This window comes from Paroedura picta, chromosome 8 (genome assembly GCF_049243985.1).
Source record: "Paroedura picta isolate Pp20150507F chromosome 8, Ppicta_v3.0, whole genome shotgun sequence".
NCBI lineage: Eukaryota > Metazoa > Chordata > Lepidosauria > Squamata > Gekkonidae > Paroedura > Paroedura picta.
The window spans coordinates 40822197-40843151 of NC_135376.1; the positions used below are offsets into that span (position 1 = coordinate 40822197).

Genomic DNA, 20955 nt, shown 5'->3' on the forward strand with positions numbered 1-20955 from the left:
CGTCCAGAGTAGCTATTTTCTCCAAGGGAACTGATCACTTTAGTCTGCAGAGCTATAATTCCAGGATATACCCAGGTCCTACCTGGGAGCTGGCACTTATAGGTCTGACCCAGGATTTAAGATGTCACTCATTCTGGATGTGATTGCATGCCCCTTGAAGGAACAGGCATGTCACCTGAGGCTACTCTTGAGTCCAGGATTACTGTGGGATGGCATCTGTGGCCAGTGGTGCCTTTCAACTGCTTATCCAGTTGTGGCTTTTCCTGGTCAGAAAAAATTGCACTGTACAAGCTGTAGTTCCACCTACATTATATTACTCCAATGCCCTTTATTAATAATATACTAGCCAAAAAGCGCATTCCATAGGAAATGCAATGGGCACTAGCGGGGGCTGTGCTGGAAAGGGGGAATGGGGAGGAGACGAAGCACCTTGCCGCGCCCCCCCCCCGGAGAGCACGTGGTGTCTCCCACAGCCTGCTCGGTGGGGTGCGGGGAAGGCCTGCCTGTTCCTCGCCCCCAGAGTGCATGTGGGCTCCCCGCGGCCCGCCGAGCACACCCACCGCCTCTGCGAAGTGGCAGGTGTGCTCGGCGGGCTGTGGGGAAGGCCTGCTCGCCCCCCCCACCGGCAAGCATGCGGGCTCCCTGCAGCCTGCCGAAAACACCCGCTTCCTTGTAGTGTTGCAGGAGTGTTGTGGATTGTGTACAACGTCATGCATAATGGTAAAAAAATAGTGTTACACAACAGTTAGACTTCAGCAACATTAGCGCTGTGTGGAATAGCCCTTAAAATTCCGCCAGCTAATGTGGTGGCCCCACTGAGCAAGGGATAAAATAGCGTTGACACTCAACTGTTTTCATTTTCTATTGATCAGGTGAACAGAAGAGAAATAGGGCTAAGTACTCCACAGTACTGGGCACAAGTTCCATGCTCCACAACACAATGGAGAATGCTATGGAAATATGCCTGTTACAGAAGTGCATCAAATTATAAACATGGATGGACTCTCTTTTTGATCCCAAAATCCAAAGAGGCACATCCACTCTGAAAGAGAAGGTGAGCAGTTTTAAACATTACTATTTTATTTCTAGAAACTCTTCCAAAATTTCACATTCCTACCCCGGCCCACTTCTTTCTTTTGGGAGCTACCCATGTCCCTTACGTAAGTGATGACACGACAAACTGAAAACAGTATTCCAAATGAATGCTCCATTGTTCAATATGCTGTCATTATATTATGTTCAGAATTATTCCTGAATCCCCTTTATTAGCACACCCACACATCTTATTTGCATTTTTTATAACTAGGGGGAAAATCATTGCAACAACCATAATGTAAGAGCAGTGAAGAAACTAGTACAGAGCAATAAACGTTGATTCTTCCCTCACTCATTTAGATTACCTGTCACTGTAATGCCAAATGATTCTTTCCTGATTTATGCCAGGTAAGTAAGTGGGCAGTCAGCCCCACAATGAAAGCAAAAGCAGCTTCTAATTAGCCTAAGAAACAACTTAAGGATAATTACATGCTGCTCTTTTACAGGAGAGGCAACCTGTTGATGGGGTGTACATGTGATTTGTGGTGTCAGTGGTCTTCCAGGGGAAATCACAGGAGGCAGAGGAAAGATACAGCAAGGGGATTCAAACTCACCTCACAGCTGTAAAGCATACAGGTGAATTTTTATATATGCATGCACTGATGGTATTGGATTTCATTTCACATGTGGGAATAAACAATGCAGCCTCTTGGGCCACAGCCTGTCCTTGGACATGGTTTAGACTTTATACTAACAGTCTACCACAAAGTGAAAGGAGAGGACAAACCTCTTTAACCTCTAATTCTCTTGTAAATAACTTGGAAGACTCTTACTTAATTTAGAAGGGAGATGCAGACACCTCCCTGAGTTTTCTGGCATACACTGAGAGCATTCATGGGAGGGATTCAAGTCATGTTGCACAGAACTTGGAAGACATTCTCGCAAGGATCTCGAAGCCCGGCCTTACATGTGTACAGGACCTTTCAGTGAATTTCAAAGAAGTGTGGGTATTTTAATCTGAATATTCCACATTTCAGAATTTGTACCTTTTGGACAAGAACTGGCTCAGATTCCATGGTACATATGGTACACTTCCATGGCACATCTTTCATTCATTTCAACTGGATTTGTGCAGGAAAATTCAATAGTGCCCAGATTGTTTTCAACACACGGATTAGGCACAAAGACTGGGAGAAACAGGAACTGCTGTCACAATTTGAGAGAGGAACTTCCCTTCCTAGCTTACCTATGTGGAGTACATTGTTATACAACCTCTATTGGAAAAACAGAATCTCCCTTTTGGTATCCTGAAATTGAGTAACCTGTAGGTGTTCTGAGCAGAGCAGTGTGATAGATATACCTTACAATAATGTTTGTTTACTCCCTTGTTAGCTTGTGCCCGGTGTCCCTTGTTGTACAAAGTGCCCTATTTGGGAAATTTTCATTATGAACATATCCCATTTAAGTGTTCTAAATGTGCTCAACATGAGACCACTAGGGCTACCAGTTCCAGGTTGGAAATGTGGGGGTGGCTGGGGAGAGTGGAGTTTGGGGAGGGGGGAGACCTCAGCAGTCTGTGAAGTCATACAGCCCACCCTCCACAGCAGCTATTTTTTTCAGGGGACCTAATATAGTGATCAGTTACAATTCTAGGGGCCATTTCGCACGGCTTCAAAGTAGCAGAATGGTTGCTATTTGGAAACGCTACTAATTTGACATAACCCACGACGTCGTAGACAATCTGCAACAATCCTGAAACCAATCAGCAAAAAGCGCTTCGTTGTGGCGCTTTCAGGGGAATCCAGAAAAGTGGATTCACCCTCCGGATAGCGATACACTCCTGCAACCAATCTGCAACAGTAGCGCTAAAGATCTGTGCGTTACCATTGTTGCTGGTTCTTCAAAGTCCCTCCCCCTGGCTCTCTCCTCCAAACTTCTGGCGAAGCGATCGCCATTTTTTTTTCTCTGAGCGAGAGGGGATAAACGCACCGGCGAGCCTCTTTCTGTTTAGAGGCTTCCCTGGCTTCAGTCCTTCACCTTTAGTCACTAAGCACAAACAACTGAAAAGCCCGTTTGCTGAAATAAAGTCCCTTTATTTTTTACAAATAAATTCAGCCAAAAATCGTGCCCGTGAGAGGGGGGGGGATTTTTTTTTTTATCACTCGAGGCAGCGTGCAAATGATCATACAATCAAACGACAGCTCACATTAGGCAGCTGGATGGGTCTCTCCGTAGCAACGAATCTACCTAGATTCATTGCTATGGGTCGTTTTTTTTTTTTTTTAAAAACCTTTCTTAAAGGGAAAGGGGCTGTTTGGGAGCATGCTAACGGCTGCCCATTGGCTGCTTGACGGCCAGGGGCGGGACGAGCTTGGCAATAGCGCTTCCTTTCTAGCGATTTCTGCCGAGACCGGAAGCCTGTGGGAAACGCTAAAAAACGCAACTGATTCCACTACAAAGGCAGGTATGCATAACGACGAATTCCACTATTTTAAATGGCGATTTTTCATTCCGCAAACAATTTGCAACAAAGATCCCTGTGCGAAAAGGCCCTAGGAATTTTCAGACCTTACCTGGAGGTTGGCAGTCCTAGAGACCACAAGGATATATAGAAGAAGAAGAAGAAGAGTAGAAGGGTTGGTTCTTATATGCTGCTTTTCTTTACCTGAAGGAGTCTCAAAGCGGCTTACGTCCACCTTCCCTTTCCTCTCCCCAGAATAGACACCCTCTGAAGGAGGTGAGGCTGAGAGAGCCCTGATATTACTGCTTGGTCAGAACAGCTTTATCAGTGCTGTGGCGAGCCCAAGGTCGCCCAGCTGGTTGCATGTGGGGGGAGCATGGAATCAAACCCAGTCCACTCCTAACCACTACACCAAGCTGGCTCTCTAGCCCTGTGTCATGCACCCATTCTGAGCTATGGGTGTCCTGACTGGAGTTTTAATAAGGTTTTGGAGTCTAGCTGAGGACTTATTTATATGCCCCCTACCAACTTGATCAGGATCCCCTAGGGAGTGCACATACAAACATTTGGAGAATTAAAAACAACATTTAAAATTATAAAATAATTCAATAAAAATCTATAAACAAATAATGTCCCCATTCCCAAGTTCCTCAGTGGGTTGACTAAATGTTTCCAGCAAGGCTATTCTTGTTCTAACCCAAGGTGTATTATATTGTCTTTGTTTTCGAAGTGAAAATAACTGCTTGAATTGAGCCAGGGGGACCACTAAACTGTGGAATCTCAGACATTCTACAAAGAACCTTTGTGTTTGGCAGTCTGCCCAGAATAAACATGATTGCTGCACTGGGAACTATTTTGTGTCAGTGAGAGGTATCAATGTCACATCTAGGATAATTTTTGAGTTCATGTCTATCAACGTTACTTGTTGGTTATCCTGGTGTTTGACAGTTTCTTCCTGGTTGTTTCTTATTGTGCATATCTATTTTCAAAGGCAGCACAGGAACCTTTTATGGCTACTAGTGGTGGTGGGAATGTAAAAAGGCAGTTGTGACATCTTTTTATTGTGCTGAGACCATAGTGCAACAACATTTGTGGGCTGGATTGTGAAATATATATTATTTCAAATATTTTTGATATATTTATAATTTCAAAGCAACTACCCACAGGAACCAGGGAAAACTTAGACCATTTCCACACAGAGGGGCAAAACACGAGTGGCTTCCTGCTTGCAAATGCAGGATGGTAAATCTTGCATTTGCAGCCCTCCTCAACGGGAGACTCCTCCTGCATTTTCCTTGTGTCCCATCGTGGCTTTTTGCCTACTGACGAGGCTGTGAGGGAAAACAAGCTGAATTTCTCCCTCTGCTCCTTGGCTTGTCAATCACAAACCATCAATCATAGCACAGTAGTTCTCTCATGAACTGAAACTTTCTCCCCTCCATCCCCCAAATTATATATATTTTTTAAAAAGCACTTCTGCATTGCTATGTGGTAATGCCACAACACAGATGTAATTTTAAATAAAAACCAACACTGCTGCATTGCTATGGGGAAACGACAGAACAATACAGCATTCTCCCCCTTTTGGGATTCATATTTTTTTGGACTTTATTTCTGTCTGAGATGCTGAACATGGTCCCTGAAGCCCCAAAACACATTTTGTGTTAATGGTTGGCTTAAAAACAAGGTGCTCCGACACCTGTATGATTAGGAGAAGGCTGTGTGATCACCTGCCTCCCCTTTCTGAGCTTATTCCCCACCTCCAGAAAACAGAAAAAGGGCTGTGTTTTGCTTGCCTGATCCCCAAAAGACTGTGGACACTTTAAAGAAGATTTTATTTTACCTTTCACAATGTAGTTTTGCGGCCCGTGTCATTAAAAAAAATTACTTGGAGCACAATGGTGGGAGCAAGGGTGGGACAAAGCTGCCAAGACTGTTGTGTGTTTCCCCATCCATACGGATTTATCCCTGGTTGCTCACTAATGGGATGTGCAATTTAGGGATGTATATCCAGTTTTGGTGATTCCCAAAATCGTGAGTTAAAAATGGCCAAAACTTGACCCTGTTACTATACAGCTTTGGGGTATAGTATGGAGGGCACTTTAATGTGGAGGGCACTTTAAAACCCACCAACATCCAAAGGCTGCCCAGGAACAGATTCCTCGTGCGGAAATGGTCTTACGATATATCAAGAGAAATAAACATTCATAGATGACTATCTTAATTTAGGACTAAGCAGTCTCCCCTGGAACTGCAGATTATTTTAGTAGGCTGACTGAAATCCAAAGTGGGCTGTAGTCCACAGAAATGTATGCTTAAAACTGTGTTGGTCTTTAAAAGTGCCACAAGTGCCTCCTGTTTATTTTTGAAAGCAGTCTTCTTCCTAGTCAAACTATTGCAAATTGTTGAAAATACAGTAGAACATTACATTATTTTCTTCCAGTTCTTTCTAGGTTTGCCAGCAGAACAGAGTAAGAATGCTTGGTTTGCTCCTGTTCAGAAATTGGCAGGAGAAAGTTTTTATATCATTATCACTTGCTAATGGTTTAAATAGCTGTTAGAGAAAATGCAGGAGCCAATTCAAAATTGGCAAAATCCAGCAAGTCCACAGAGTCACTGGAACAGACTGGGGAGTGTATCAGTTTTTATACAAACTTGAACAAAAAGTTGTTCTCTTATCCCTCAATAGGAAGCCAAGAATAAGCTGACCTAAAGAATGGGGGGGGGGGGGGGTTACATGACACATTGCCGGAAGAATTTGTGCCATATTATTATTTCCCATAGAAAGATAGGCCAGAGGCCTAAACGCCCTCTTGTGGTCAACAGATAGTTATTAATGACTACAGATGCCCTAACTCTGCAGAAATGATTCAGGTGCGTAGCCATGTTGATATGAAGCAGGAGAACAACGTTTGAGTCCAGGGGCACCTTTAAGTTTTATACAAGGCATAAGCTCTTGTAAAATTACCTGTTGTCAGCTGCACAACAAAATTTGAGTCCAAAGGCACCTTTAAGACTAACAAAGATTTATTCAAGGCATGAGCTTTCATGTGCAGGCACACTTCCTCAGACAAAATGGAATAAGAATCATGAGAGTACAGATATACAGAAAAGTTAAATTAGTGCCAAATTATTCAACTGTATTACAGTATCCAAACTAAGCCATATTATGCCATATGATAATTCTTTGCTAAAAAAAAAGCTAGTCAGTCCTTTTGAGTTCAGTTGTAGTTCACAAAAACATTGGAGAAATAAAAGTGTCCATGCTGGTAATTAATGGCAGACACTTTCCCAGTTGTGACAAGAAATAATGAAAAGAGACTAGTTGCTGTCTCCATCTGTCTCCACCCAAGTGTGGAAGCATCCCTGCAAGGGACAAGCTGTGCTGGCAAGTTATCTTGTCCGGAGTCAGCCGATTTAGTTGTTCAAGAACAATATCTCAGGGTTTGGAGTGTGTGTGGTTATTTTTTTATATGGCCTCATTCTTTCAAATCAGTCAAACTAAAATATGTCTTTAGTGCTGAACTCAGGGGTAGTCAACCTGTGGTCCTCCAGATGTTCATGGACTACAATTCCCATGACCCCCTGCCAGCATTTGCTGGCAGGGGCTCATGGGAATTGTAGTCCATGAACATCTGGAGGACCACAGGTTGACTACCCCTGCTGTAACTGACTAAAACTGGTGTTCAGTTATATGTTTGTTTTGAATCACTGTCAAGGCTTCATTTAATCTATTGTTGTACATCATTGCCTGCTACAGAAACAATAGATGGTAACTGCAGAATCTCATGAACATCCATTCAAAAAGCAGAGGAATAAGTAGCTATTTTTATTGGAACGAAGGATTGCTGTACATCGGTTTTGATATGCTTGTTAATGTTTAAACATTCTAAAAAAGTAGTTTTAGGATTTTCCATCTGATCCACACTTATTAATTTACCTTGAAAGTAAAACCAATAAAACTAAGAATATAATATTGGTGTAAGGTGATCTCTTCATGTACTCAGGTCTTTTTCCCAGGCATGTTAACAGCAAAACCAGTAAAGAATTTTAGGGATGTGGGTAGTATACCCAGTTATTTGATAGTAATCTAAATTCCAAATAGACTTTCAGTCGAATTCTTATATGCTATCCTAAGCAGATGACTTACAGTAGACTTAGAAGGGTGTAATTCTGATTAGGATGACACTGTTACCAGTGTTATTTGACCCGTTGGAGAACTGTGACATTTGATATTTCAGTTTATCTCTTGCAAGTTTCTCTTGTTTGTTTTCATTCCAGTAACCTTTAGGACATCTGATTACAAAACTCACTGAACAACATACATTTCAAAAGCTGTAGTGAAATAGATACTGACTCTATGCCATCTACTAAGTTGGCCAAAGTGCTGGTTAATATTGTCATCTGCTTCATGAGGACGCAGTGAATAAGAAGGTTAATATCTCATTTGCGCAACTAAGGTAGTAAAAGCGGTAAGTTCATGCAAGTGCTGATATGGTTTCAGTTGGCTGCATAAACATTGCTGGGGGTGGCCGTATGATTAGATATTTTGTTGATGCTGTTACCAATAAGTCACTTTTATCAGTCACTTAAATTCCTCTTCGTTAATTAATTATATGAGTTTAAACCAATTAATAATTAATTCACTGATTAAATCTGGAACTGTAATTTAAGAATTGTCCTGTAATTCATAATGGTGATTTTTGAAACACACCTCCAGATTTTGAGCATCTCAGCTGCTAGTTGCTTGACATGCAGAGCAACACTAAATGAAATTTCAAAGAAAGGTAAATAAGGAGGCTCTTTCAAATGCTTGCAAGGGATTAATTCTCTATTAAAGGGGTATCCTGTAGGGTTTTTTTTTTAAAGAGAAGGAACAAATGCTAAGTATATTTGGAGCTTTAGTGTGTCACATTCTCGAAGACTACAAGATGCTTCCCCACAAGTGGGCCAGTTTCCACAACCCTGGCTGCTTCTGCATGTGGATTTTTCTGCACACTGAATGCAAGAAGCTCCTGATTTAACTGGGAACATTCATACAACCCTGCTCATTCAGAGGGTTACTGGTGGGTTTCCTGGGGCCCTTTAAAATGAGTCAAAGGAAAATAATAAACTTATTTATTCATCAGTGTTTGGATAGTTTTATATATCATTTTAAAAAACATATAAACAATCTTGCATTGAGGAGTGGTGTAATGTTAGCATCTGGGGCTGTGTTGTTTCTTATTGCACAGCTGTGAATTACAGTGACAAGAACTAAAATAATTTTTAATGCATACTGAGTGATGTGCTCCCAATCACTATGTAATGGGTTTTGAATTAGCTCACCAAAACTCCTTAAGTGTACAGTTCCCATATTTCAAAGCACCCATATTTTCTTTGTTGTCAACTGTACTCTGTGATATGGAACTACTGTTTGAATCTGTTAGAATGGAATCTTTACTGTAGACAGGAAACCACAAGTCATACAGTTATACAAATTCTGCTGACCAGCCTACCTCTCTACCAAATATAGCTCCTTGACTTGAAAAACAAAACTTCTGTAGCATGACAAGCTATGGAACACCTTTGTCAAGGATCACCATCAGCATCTGTCTGATCTTGCCCATAACCATACTGAAAATGAGGTATAAGGAGCAGAAGAGGACACCTTAGCATTTGACGTTTCTGGGAGATTATAAATAACCTCCTATTACAGTCCATGAGACCTTCCTGCAAGGAATAACAGGAACTATTTGACCCAAGAATGATTTTAATTAACATATGCACTGAGTAGATGACCTTAAAGGATCAATGGGGGTCAGTTTCCCCTCTCAACCTCTAGGTGGAGATCATCCCCTAAAGTCAAAAACTCAGTTTCAATGCCTTCCTAGTGTATTTAAAATCTGCCCATTCGGCACACATTGGATAATGTACTTTCCATGTGCTTTTGACCCATGAAATTAGCACATTATGTCAATGTGAAATAGCTTAGAACTCTGACCCCTAGGGCAGTATATAAATTCATAAATAAATAAAATGCCTTTTGCAGTTAGTATATTCACCTATTGCCTTCAGTAGTCAAGGGGTTATTTAGACAGTCACAAGGTGATGTCTTTCCCACTGCAAGACTAGGTTGCATCTAATACTACCAACGCAATGTCAGCAGAGACACTAACAAACAAATCTGCTCAATTTAGATTTTCCATAATAATGTATGCCACCACCAGTCAGTTTGGGTATAGCTTGTTGGCTTTCTATACTTATAATCTAGTATATGGTTTCTTTCCTTTTAGCCCCCATGTCAAACAGATTCCTATAATGATAAAGTCCAAAAATGAATAACTGTGACCACTCTGTCAATGGCCTCTGGCAACTTGTAATTGCACAGCAGCAAATCAGTGGACAGAGCAGATTGGCAAATTAAAGAGAAGCCAAGACTAGAGCTGGACCCATGAATCAGGGCAGAGACCAAACCACCAGGTCTATCTTTTCCAGAAGGCCATAAAGGCTTCCAAAATTCATATTTCCGCCATGACAACAGTGTCTTTCCAGTGCACTTAAACATATAATAACCCTTGAACTTGCCAGTCAGCTAAAATTGTCTTTAAAAAGAAAACAGTAAAAAAAAAAATTAAGAGCTCATTCTCACAGCAACTACCAACTCTCTTTTTAAAAAGAGACAAAAGGAATCGTTCCCTTTTCACAGACCACAGTTGATCTTGGGGACAACAATAACACATCCAAGGTAAAATATTTGCCAGAAATTCTCCCAATGCAACCCAAATTAACATGCCATGAGTCGTAGTTAAACTTCTATCTCTCAATGGCACACCCTAGTTAGGGATTTTTCTGTAATAACTGTTGTAGAGTTTGAACTCTTTTCCTCTGAGAAAGGTTCAGCTGTTGCAAAATTAGCATATCCCTGATCTTAAAATGAAATGTAGTATAAAGGTATTAATACATAGTCAGTCTCGTAAGATTATGAATTGTTACAAGAGGATGGAGTGAAAAGAAAAGAGAAAGTGAGGGGCAGAAGACAGAAGACTAGTCTGTCTCTTCAAGGCTACATTCACTTATTGGTCTATGTGCATTGAATCAAAAGGGTTCCCATCAGTGTCTACAAAGCTGCAAAGCACTCGGATGGTTTCCTACTTTGTGTGGGTGGTACAGAGGCACAGACAATGCAGTGAATTGAGAGGTATGCACAGCATATCTTTCTCACTCTGAGTTGGTTAATTTTTATGAGGAAGTTCTCCTCAGCTCTGCTTCCTTTCCCTCTCGGCACCATTGAAACAGGAAGCTGAGCAAGCGGCTGCTGCGTGGTACAGAGAGCGAGCTCGGGGATCTCCGCTCATCGCTGGCTGGGTGTTCATTGTTATTTTAATTTACATTTCATTTTTGTTTTATTTTGTAGTGGTTTTGTTTTTTTGGCACATAAAGGCATGGATCAGTGCTGGTACCATGGAACTATCACCCGCTCCAGAGCTGAGGACCTGCTGTCTAAAGTGGGCAAGGATGGAAGCTTCCTTGTACGGGCCAGTGAATCCATCTCCTCAGCATACGCCCTCTGTTTGCTGTAAGTATGGCTTTTGCCTTCCAATAGACCAAGCTGCCCCTACACCTTCTTAGCTACAGGATTTGTAGAAGTGCCCTCTGTCTGCATAGGGCACCCATAATCCAGTGGTTCTCAACCTTCCTAATACAGTTTTAATACAGTTCCTCATGTTGTGGTGACCCCCAACCATAAAATTATGCAAGTGTCCTTTCACAGAAATTCAACCGAACTGACCAATGGCGTGAAGATCCATTGTTCATGATTGTATATAAATTGTTTTTTCCCCCAGGGTTTCTCAGTTCAGTTCTACCTCTTGTCCCGCCAAGCTGTGCTGCCACCTGGAGTGCCTGGTGGGAATTGCCCTGCACTGGAGGCACTGCTGGAACGGCAGGCAGCCGAGCACGAGCACCTGCAGGAGGACCAGCAACAGTGGCAGCGCCCCTACGGCTAGCTGCTCACTCTGCTGAAACCCCTATGAGAGGGTCGTTCAACCCCCAGAGGGCTCTCAACCCCCAGGTTGAGAACCATTGCCATAATCAGTCAAAATTGTGGTGGAGGCAGCAAAAGAACTTGGATACAGAGTTCTTTGGATACAAGCTCTGAAAAATGTTCCTAAAATAATAATTGTTCCAAAATTAATAAAATATCATCTTGTTACATCTTGCATATATAAGTGCCAGCAAGTCACAACCAATTTATGGCAACCCTAGCAAGGGGCTTTCAAGACAAGTGAGAAGCTGAGGTGGTTTGCCATTGGCCTTCTTTGGTGGTGTCTCTTCCAACCCCGCTTAGCTGCAGAAATCTGACAAGATTGGGTTTAACCATGCCCCTTTCTCTCCCCTGTTATGTCTTAGCCTGTATTTGTTTTAATCTTCCTTCCATAGGGTCATTAAGAATAAAGACAATAGGACCCACCAGTTTTCTTAGTAAGTGGATATATGCTCTTCAGACATGGCAGTTTTCTGAATACGTCATCAAGCATGGCCACAGAGTAGCTTTTTGTACTTCTGGCATAACTGGAAGAATGTAGAAAATGTTTTAAGGGAATATCTGGTACTACCAACTCCAGAACCCCCTCTCCTGTCTGTGGGAAATCAGCTATGAAGACTGTACCATAGCTGTCCTTGTCAGGTATGTGAATTAATATGGGCCAGTTGAAGCATAGATTAAGTGCAAATTAGGCCTGTATAAAAGGCTATTCATAGGTCAGGGTCCTAACTGTGCTATATGCGTTGAGGCAAAACCCTAACAATGACTTGTGATACTTTATTATAGTGTAAGCTTTCGTATACACGAGCTACAGTACATTTCTAGATGCTTAAGGTGCCACAGTTTTCTTTTATTATTACAAAAACTAAAATGGCTACCTCAGGGGAATACAGCTAAAACACAATTTCACACAAATCTTAAATTTGACAAAATTCAAAAGTTTTAATTCAACCTTTTCAATTTGCTTAAAAAAATCCAATACTGGGTGAGACATTTAAATACTTGCACTTTAAGCCTTGTTTATTCATTTTTACAGCCTGTGTTTTTCCATAGTTCATAAATGTGATATCTGTAATTGGTAATTAATATTGACAATAAGTAATGGTGAACAAACATTCTAATTAAACACATAAACACTTTTCAATAGTAAAATTTGAATTGGGAAAAATTGCTAAGGAATTCCCCACCATATCTTATTTTCATCTGTACTCTGTAGAGATGTGTAGTTCTGAAAGGAAGCTTTGGACTGGGGAGCTTAGCAGCCTTTCTTGCCAATAGAGTTGACAACCTCCAGGTGGGGCCTGGAAGTGTCCTCAAAACTAATCCCCAGCTGACAGAGATCAGGTCCCCTGGAGAAAATGGCAGCTTCAGAAGGTGGCATTATGCCCTGTCATTATGGCATTATGCCCTATCAAGGTCTTTCCCAAAATTCAGCCCTCTTCAAATGTCCAGGAATTTCCCAACTCAGAGCTGGCAACTCTACATGGTGAATATTTCCTTCAGTATGCCCAGTAACTACTTAATTCCAAGTAAAATAGGAAAAACTGATGTCTCTACTTTGGGTTTGAGAAACTGTTGAATTAGGGATAAGGAAAAGTCAAGGAGGCTTTGAGAGACTGAAATAATTTAATAGAGGATTAAGATGGTGTTATTAGTTTAACAGTCTTAATTCCTGTAAATTGATTTATCATTTGGATAAGTAGAGAATAGTCAGGCACTATAAAAAAGAACATAAATTTCCCCTAACATTTTGGCACTCCCTTTGGTAAGCTATAAAGATGATCCTTTGACTGCAGCTGTAAGAGGAGGCAAATAAGATCTTTGGAGCACATTGAAACTGAGAGACAGAGACTGCAATCCTGTATAATTGTGAATACAACTTAGTCAACTAAGAAAACATGTGTAAGATTAGGCCATATTGTAACTAGTGGTGAAAGTTTATGAGCTGGACTGTGAACTATAAGTCATTTAGAAGGCAAGATGAATCAGCAGTTGCTTGGGGACTCGGAAGTAGAATCAGCAGTATCATTTTCTGCTGTAGGAGATGGTTTGCTTTTGTTAAGTTCTATATCAGGAAATAAAGCAAATGTTATGGAAACTCTCAAAAGCTCCAGTGGTCTCAAAAGAAGTTAAACCTTGTATTGTCCCTTTATCAAAGAAAATACCATACCTTCTTAAACTATGGTAATTAAATTTGTTCCTTAAAAATAAATTTAGTTGGGCTTCTTGGCTCTGTTTTTGCAACAGTAAAACTAGTTTCCCAGTCAAGAAACAGGTTAATGAAGACCCAAATAAAATCCATTACAGGCTCTCAGGTATATGATTTATACCATCTAATGCCTCACAGTTTCTTGATATATAAATGATCAAATGCCTATTAACAATGTCAACTTTAGTCATCTACACTTAAAGACCTTGATCTGTGTGAACTGGCAGTCTAAAAATTCTGTTCCTAGACTAATGAAATGTGGGAGAATTTAAAGGGAACAACATATCATTCCAATTTTTTTAACCCTAGGAATTAAATTATATCAACACATTCTGTATGGATTTGAAGTCTGATACTTTCGTGGTTTTTCTGAGTTGAAATGATTTTGAAACAGTTCTAAATGCTATTTTAAGGCACCCCAGGGGGATGGTGTTTCATGCAGATTGAAAAGTGGTACTTCCAGTAGAGATGAAAGTATCTTTAAGGGAGCAATATATAATGGGTCTTACTCTTAGTAAAGTGTTGTTAAGATTGTAGCCTTTGTGACTTTTATTATTGGATGAAACTTATGCATATGGCAGAAGGTAGGCGTTCAAGGATGTGCCTTCATGAAAAGTTGAAATTTAATTGCCCAGAATTGTCCAAGGTTTCAGAGAAGAGCTCAGTTGGTCCAATCATCTAGCTTTTATCTCGATTCTTTTCTAGGTTCTGATGAGTCAGCTAGGAAACTGGCATTTAAGATGATGATCAGAGATATCTCTGTTTCATATGCTCTTAACAACAAATGTTTTAAATTGCTCCCTGGAATAGAAGGATTAGATTTCCTCTTGGGCTGGAAAATTAGTTGACTGACTGTTCTAGAATTGCTCTAAGAAAATCTTTTTTATACTGAGTGTTAAGGTTTATTTATTCAAAATTGTGTATCCCAGGCCTCATCACAAGTTCAAGGTGGCTTACAGAAAAATGGATAAAAAGCTGAGGAAAGAGAGAAGAGACATGGATATAGTCTTTAAAAGCAAATTAAAAACTCTGTCCAGTGGGGAAAAACTGACAAACACCTTACTTAGCAAAAGTTCTTCAAAGCAGTAGGCTTTCACAGTAACTTTGAAATGCCATCAAAGAGGGTATTTTCTATGTGTCCATTATTTAAATGATATAAAGCTAAAACAGCCATCAAAAATCATATGTCCTCACCATGAATATACATATCTGGTGAATGCAGGGTGTAGGAATACAGGATACCTCCAAGGAAATGGGATGAATAAAGGACAATAAACTGAAAGTTACTCCAGAGAAGACTGAGGTGCTATTGGTCAATAGAAAACCAGTTGGAGGACTGTGGTTGCACTCTCCTAAAGGGGGAAGGTTCATAGCTTGGGGATGATACTGGATCTTGTCCTGCACCTGGACTTTGCAAACAGTCTAGAAACTGGAATTTGGACAAAAAGCAGCAGCCAGACTACAGTCAGGGGTGGGATGCAGCCACTGTGTTACTCCAGTGCTGACAGTTTTGCACTGCTGTTTCTGGGTACAATTCAAAGTGCTGTTTTTCCCTTGAGATAAGGTTACTTGAAATACTGATTAATTTCATATTGTGTAGCTCACCTGCTAAAATCCTGCTCACAAGCCTAGCTATATGTCCCCCTACCTTCAGAATTGAGGTGGGTGGTGATTAAAGATAGGCCCCTTTCAGTGCTGGCACCTTGCCTGTGGAATGCCCTTTCTCTGCAACTACTTTTTCTTGGGCACCAGGACAAATGTTTCTGTTTACCCAGGCTTTTAATTATGAGGCTGATAATTAAACATTGCTTTATAGCCTGTTTTTAGCCTGAAAAATGGTTAAGACCCTTTTTATGTTGTTTGTGGTGTTTTATCATGTTTTATGCACTGGTAACCTGAAATAGAAATGACACTCAAATTTCTAAATAAACATTTTGGTATGATTAGTTTGCCTAAATGGAGAACATTCATGCAGCAAGCTAAATTATTGGAGAGGAACAAGGGCTTATTGTGCTTAACAAAGTATTAATTTTCTTAGCAGGATATCAGACAGAAATAAACATTTGAATAAAGAACAGATGGGAGATATGCCTATGATAGATTTTATTTCCACTCCAGTGCCTGCTTGTCTTTAGTGGAATCCGTGGCAGTTAAATGACACATACTAGGTTTTTAAAACTGGCATTTAATTAGCCCTTCAGCCTCATGCATGTGAAAATTATCTATGCAGAAGAGAGCCACATTTTAAACTGCAGTTATGTTCCCTGGCAATGCAGTTCTTTACATTCAAAATAGAAATGTAGTAAATGTAAAAATAGATTTAAATCTCCTGTGTAAACATGCCTATGTCAAAGCCCGAAATCTCAGTTTTTTATAATCTCCCCAAGTTCAGTGTCCCCAACTCATACAATGGCTGTGCCAGAAAGCTGAACCACCTGTCTGATTGTCCTTGCAAAGACTGGGTATCTTGTACCTTCCCACCTCCTGGACTCTCTACCTGAAAATGGCAGTTTGGAAACTAGGATGGAAATAATTCAAAGTGTATTTCTGTTGAACAGCAAGCTCTTTCTGATGGGCATTATTTTCAGTATAGGTTCTCTGTTCTATCTGCTTTATTATGAACGCTCAAAATATGAAAAGGCAGAATCATATTATGGATGGTATCTTGCTTATGTATTTCATAGACTATGTCATTGTACAGTATTTCCTTGGAGAAAGTATCTGTTATGTAAATGCAAAGATACCATAACATTATTGGGTTGTTTTTTTTAGAAGCACGAATATGTCTTTGAAAACCTTCAGAATTTCACTCATCACAGAATAAGGAAGAGGAGGAGAGAGATGAAAAATCAGCTCCTTACCCTAACAACCCCCGGTCTGGAATTTTAGTGGGAACATTAATTTAGCTTAATTGGCTGTTTTAACTTTTATGATCTTTACTACGGGCCAATAACGTTGCATTCTGTAATACAACGGACACTAGATTAGGAGGGGTGGAGTGGAAGAACTCTGGGGATGGCCTTTCCCTCCCTCCAGGACCTGGGAAGGCTGCAGGCAGCTGTTAGGGAACTCACCAACAGAGGCAGCTCTCATACAGCAGGGATCTGCAGCCTCCAAGCCTCAGAGGGAAGTGGAAGGAGGAGGGGATGGTCGGGGTGGGGGACAGAAGGCAACTGCATGGCTGCTGGACAGACAGGTAAGCCGGTTGGAGGAGGGGCCACTCAGGGCAGGACATCCACCCTGAGTGGGTGTTAAGTGCTGAGCGGCACTTAAGCCATGAGGCATGCTCCTCCTCCAAGGCAGAAATATATAGTGGAATAGATATGATGTTTTTACAGTGCTATTACCTGACCTGATCAATATGGAAGCATGGGCTAAAAATAAATATAATAATAATAATAATAATAATAATAATAATAATAATAATAATAATAATAATAATAATAATAATAATAATAATAATAATAATAATAATAATAATAATAATAATGTTCCTTGTCCCTGCTACTAGCTTTGAAGTAATATTGTCTACTCTGGCTTGTTAACTTTGTGGAGCTTGGGAGGGGAGGCTTTAGAGAGGGAGAAAACTTAGTGGGGTAAATGTCAGTCTGCCCTCCAAAACGGCCATTTTCTCACTGTAGTCTGGAGATCTTTTGTAATTCTGAGAGAGCTCCATGTCCCGCCTGGAGGTTGGCAACCCTAATTTGAAGTGTTGCTTCATGCATTACAACCACTGTATATCCCCTGTGTCGCCACTTCAGGGAATTTGGATCAGGCATGGTGTGTGATTTCCATGATCAGAAATTAATTTCCAGGCATGCATGAGTGAGTCTGTTTGAGGTCAGGAAAACAGCACAAAGGAGAATGTTCAAACTACTTGTCTCTGCACACCACAGCCTGGATCTACTGTGGGCCTGGGAATTAATTAATACTGTGGGCCTGGGAATTAATTAATACTGTGGGCCTGGGAATTAATTTCCCATCAGAATTCCCAGACCATGAAGGGGAACACAAGAAATTTAAAACATAGGAATCATCCCTTCAAATGTTCTTTTTAAAAAGCCTTTTCCCCACATGTCGCTGAGCAGCTCACTTGCTAGTTCAGTTTGAGGGTTTCCTGCTTCAGGGATCCATATGAATTGCTTCCATTAATCAGGAAGGCTCTGTGAATAGTGTGATCTTCAAAGGAAAATAGGGGCACAGTTGTTATTAATGAAAGAGCTACAATTATGTGGAAATGGGCTACGGTGGCTGAAGCGGGAGCATAGGGAAAGGAGCAGCCTTCGTGTAAGAAAGAAATATCCAATCTGTCCATCTGTCTCTCTGGCCCTTCATAAATTCTTATCCTGGAATAAAATTGTGTTAGTCTTCAAAGTACATAACATGGTTAACTCTCTGGGATTACTTGCTTTCATCAGCTCTTCATCAATGTACAATTTTGCATGTCAGCAGGAGGAAATGATGCAAAAAACCCTGCATAGATAGACAGGTTGAGTAAAGCAAAATCTAACCACAGAAGCATTGCAGTCACAATGGAGTATATAGAGACTGCATCTCAGTCATGTGCATTTGTTTATGGCCTATTTGTCATTATAATAGGAAAACTAACTATACTTGTTAATACACTGCAAACTAGCTGTTGGCTTTAGAGAGTTTGAACTGTGTTTGGACTTTGCAGGAAGGAAAGGCACTGTTTTCAGTCTGCAGGACTTCAACCAGAAAAGATTGTTCTGATTTTATATCAGTAACGTGTTGACCCCCAATAGGTCAAATAGCACCCCCTGGAACCATTTTGGCTTAGGAAATTGGGGGGGGGGGGACAGAAGCCTCTTCTCTCCGTGCATCATGGTGCCTATCCAAACGAGTTCCCTTGCACCTGACATTGGAATCCCCAATCAGCTCACGGGGCGATCCTGGGATAGTCACTACCTAATAAGATTGTTGTGAATATAAATATATATAAATATTTGAACAAAACAAATAAAGGTGTTTGCCAATGTGAATCTGGCAATCTTGCCTACATATCCCACTGGTGGCTGAAAGTGCTTAGGCTACATAATAATTGTGGAACTATACAGCATACCTCTGGGGACTGATGGCCAGGGAAAAACTGTACACTTCTGACAGTACAGTCCTCAAGCAGAGTTAGACACTTTCACTGACTGCACTGCAAAGATAGTAGAGCACAGGGGTCCTTTTCGCAAAATTACAGCAAAATATCCAAATTCACTTTTATACCCAGCACATTCATATTTCTTATTTTATTCCAAGTCTACAGTGCCCATGTTTCACAGACGAAGTATCCACCACAGCACTAGTGAAAACAGGGATGTACTTGTAACATCTCTATTTTCATCCCAATTACTTAGCAAGCCCCATCTTGGCCATTATTACACATCACTGAAGGCTTACACCATTTGGCAGTATTCACTGTATTTCGCAATAGCTTGACCTTTACTGATTAAAAAGCAAAGAGAGTATTTTTCATCTTCTGATTAAAGACATATTAGAAAAATTTATCTTAAAATTGATTAACAGTGCCACTATATTAACAGTGCCATTATAGAAAATTGGAATATATGGGCAAGTTTACCAACCAAAAAGTGATTTCAGTGTCAAATACAAATAAAGCAACATTACAATTATAACATTACCATAAACTAAATTAGGAAGATTTTGTGCATATCAGCACAAGTGAATATGTTTCTAGGATGCTTATTTGTTCTTCAGAAATCTATGGATAATACAAATCCCTGGCATGTTGGCTCATCTGATACCTATATTGCATTCTACACGTAGAACAAAAGGATTCACTACATAACTCAAATCCACACAACTTTTTAAACAAAAAACTTCATTATGGAAAACGCATACCAATCAGAAATGCATTAGGAAATAAAAGCATTGGCAGGCCTCACACTACCTGAAGCCTGCAATCGACATCTTTTGATAGCTTAAAACAAAAATCCAGGACACAGACTCTAGCTGTGCAGGATTTATTTCCTGTTTTACTTTTATTCTATGCCCAGAGATTGTCACAGCAGCTGAAGCAACAGCATAAAGTCAAGTTGGCAGCAGTTAGTCTTCTAAAAAAAGACAAGTGCCAAGGCCCAAGCCAGCCAAAGGAAGCCATACCATCTGTTCTGGAAACTCTCCTCCTTCATTTTCAGGAATTCCAATTCACACTGTCAAATTCTTCCACATATTTGTATATACATTTGCATGGAGAAATGCTAGGGTAAACCTGATTATACTTGTAAGAAATAGGGTTGCAACAAGTGGGAGACTAACCTCTAGGGCTGTCAGACTCCAAGTGGGGCCTGGTGATCTCCCAGAATTAAAACTGATCTCCAGATTGCAGGGATCAATTCCCTTAGTGAAAACAGGTGCTTTGGAAGATGGACCCTATGGCATTATACTCTGTTGAGGTCCCCTCCTCAAACCCCACTCTCCCCAGGCTCCTCCCATAAATCTCCAGGAATGTGAAAGCAGGCCTTGTCGATGACATGACATTACCAGGAAAACACTGGCATTTGGCAAAATTCTGTGAATTACCATGTGTCTCCCCCAGGAGTCATATGGTAGCCCTAAGCCAGGCCAGCAGCCATCTTACTAATCATGGCTGCTTGGAAAAGGGCCTATAGATGTAAGAGAAGAGAGAAAATGAGATGCTTCTTTTTCTGGTAATAACTAATTTAATGGTCCCTGTGTATCAACTAAGCTTAGCAACCTTCAGGTTGATCTCTAGACCCCGAAACCTCTGTAATAAATGGCACCTTTGGAGGGCAGACTCTGTGGCATCACAATCTTGTTGAGCTCTTTCATCTCTCCAAACTCTGCTTCCTCAGGCACCCCCCCCCCCCAAATTTCTAAGAAGTTCCTGAGCCTGAGCTGGCAACCCTAGCTAATGGGGTTGGGGGCGGGTTGGGGAGGCAGCATCCAAGCCTCAAGTTACTTGAAGGCCATTGGGGGGGAAATAAGACTGCATGACATCACTTCCGACTAAGGTTTTCAGATCCCTTGGATCAGCTGGTGGGGAATGAGGAATTAACTTATTGGGAATGGAGAGGAACATGGAAAATAAATGCACTATGCCTGTGTGACCCGGAAGTGACATAAGTACATCAGAGATGTCAGGGAGTGATGCTCTTGCTTTAGGGCAAAAACGCCAGGGTAGAATTAGCTTCTGCTATATAGTTTTGCTGCAACACCCTCCCCTTGTAG

General features: G+C 40.8%; 1 protein-coding gene across 5 annotated transcripts in view; it reads left to right on the top strand.

Annotated features, from left to right (window-relative positions):
- Positions 1-1038: 1038 nt before the first annotated feature.
- Positions 1039-20955, top strand: part of INPP5D (inositol polyphosphate-5-phosphatase D) — a 90866-nt gene continuing 70949 nt past the window's right edge. For 2 of the 5 annotated variants that reach the window (XM_077349291.1, XM_077349293.1), the window contains exon 1: positions 10745-11054. In XM_077349291.1, coding sequence (XP_077205406.1) covers positions 10921-11054 — 134 coding nt within the window. In that variant the 5' untranslated portion in view covers positions 10745-10920. Of the gene's footprint in view, positions 1055-7861; positions 7969-10496; positions 10677-10744; positions 11055-20955 lie in introns of those variants that run through there. The other 3 variants (XM_077349290.1, XM_077349289.1, XM_077349288.1) reach the window with 3 other exon arrangements.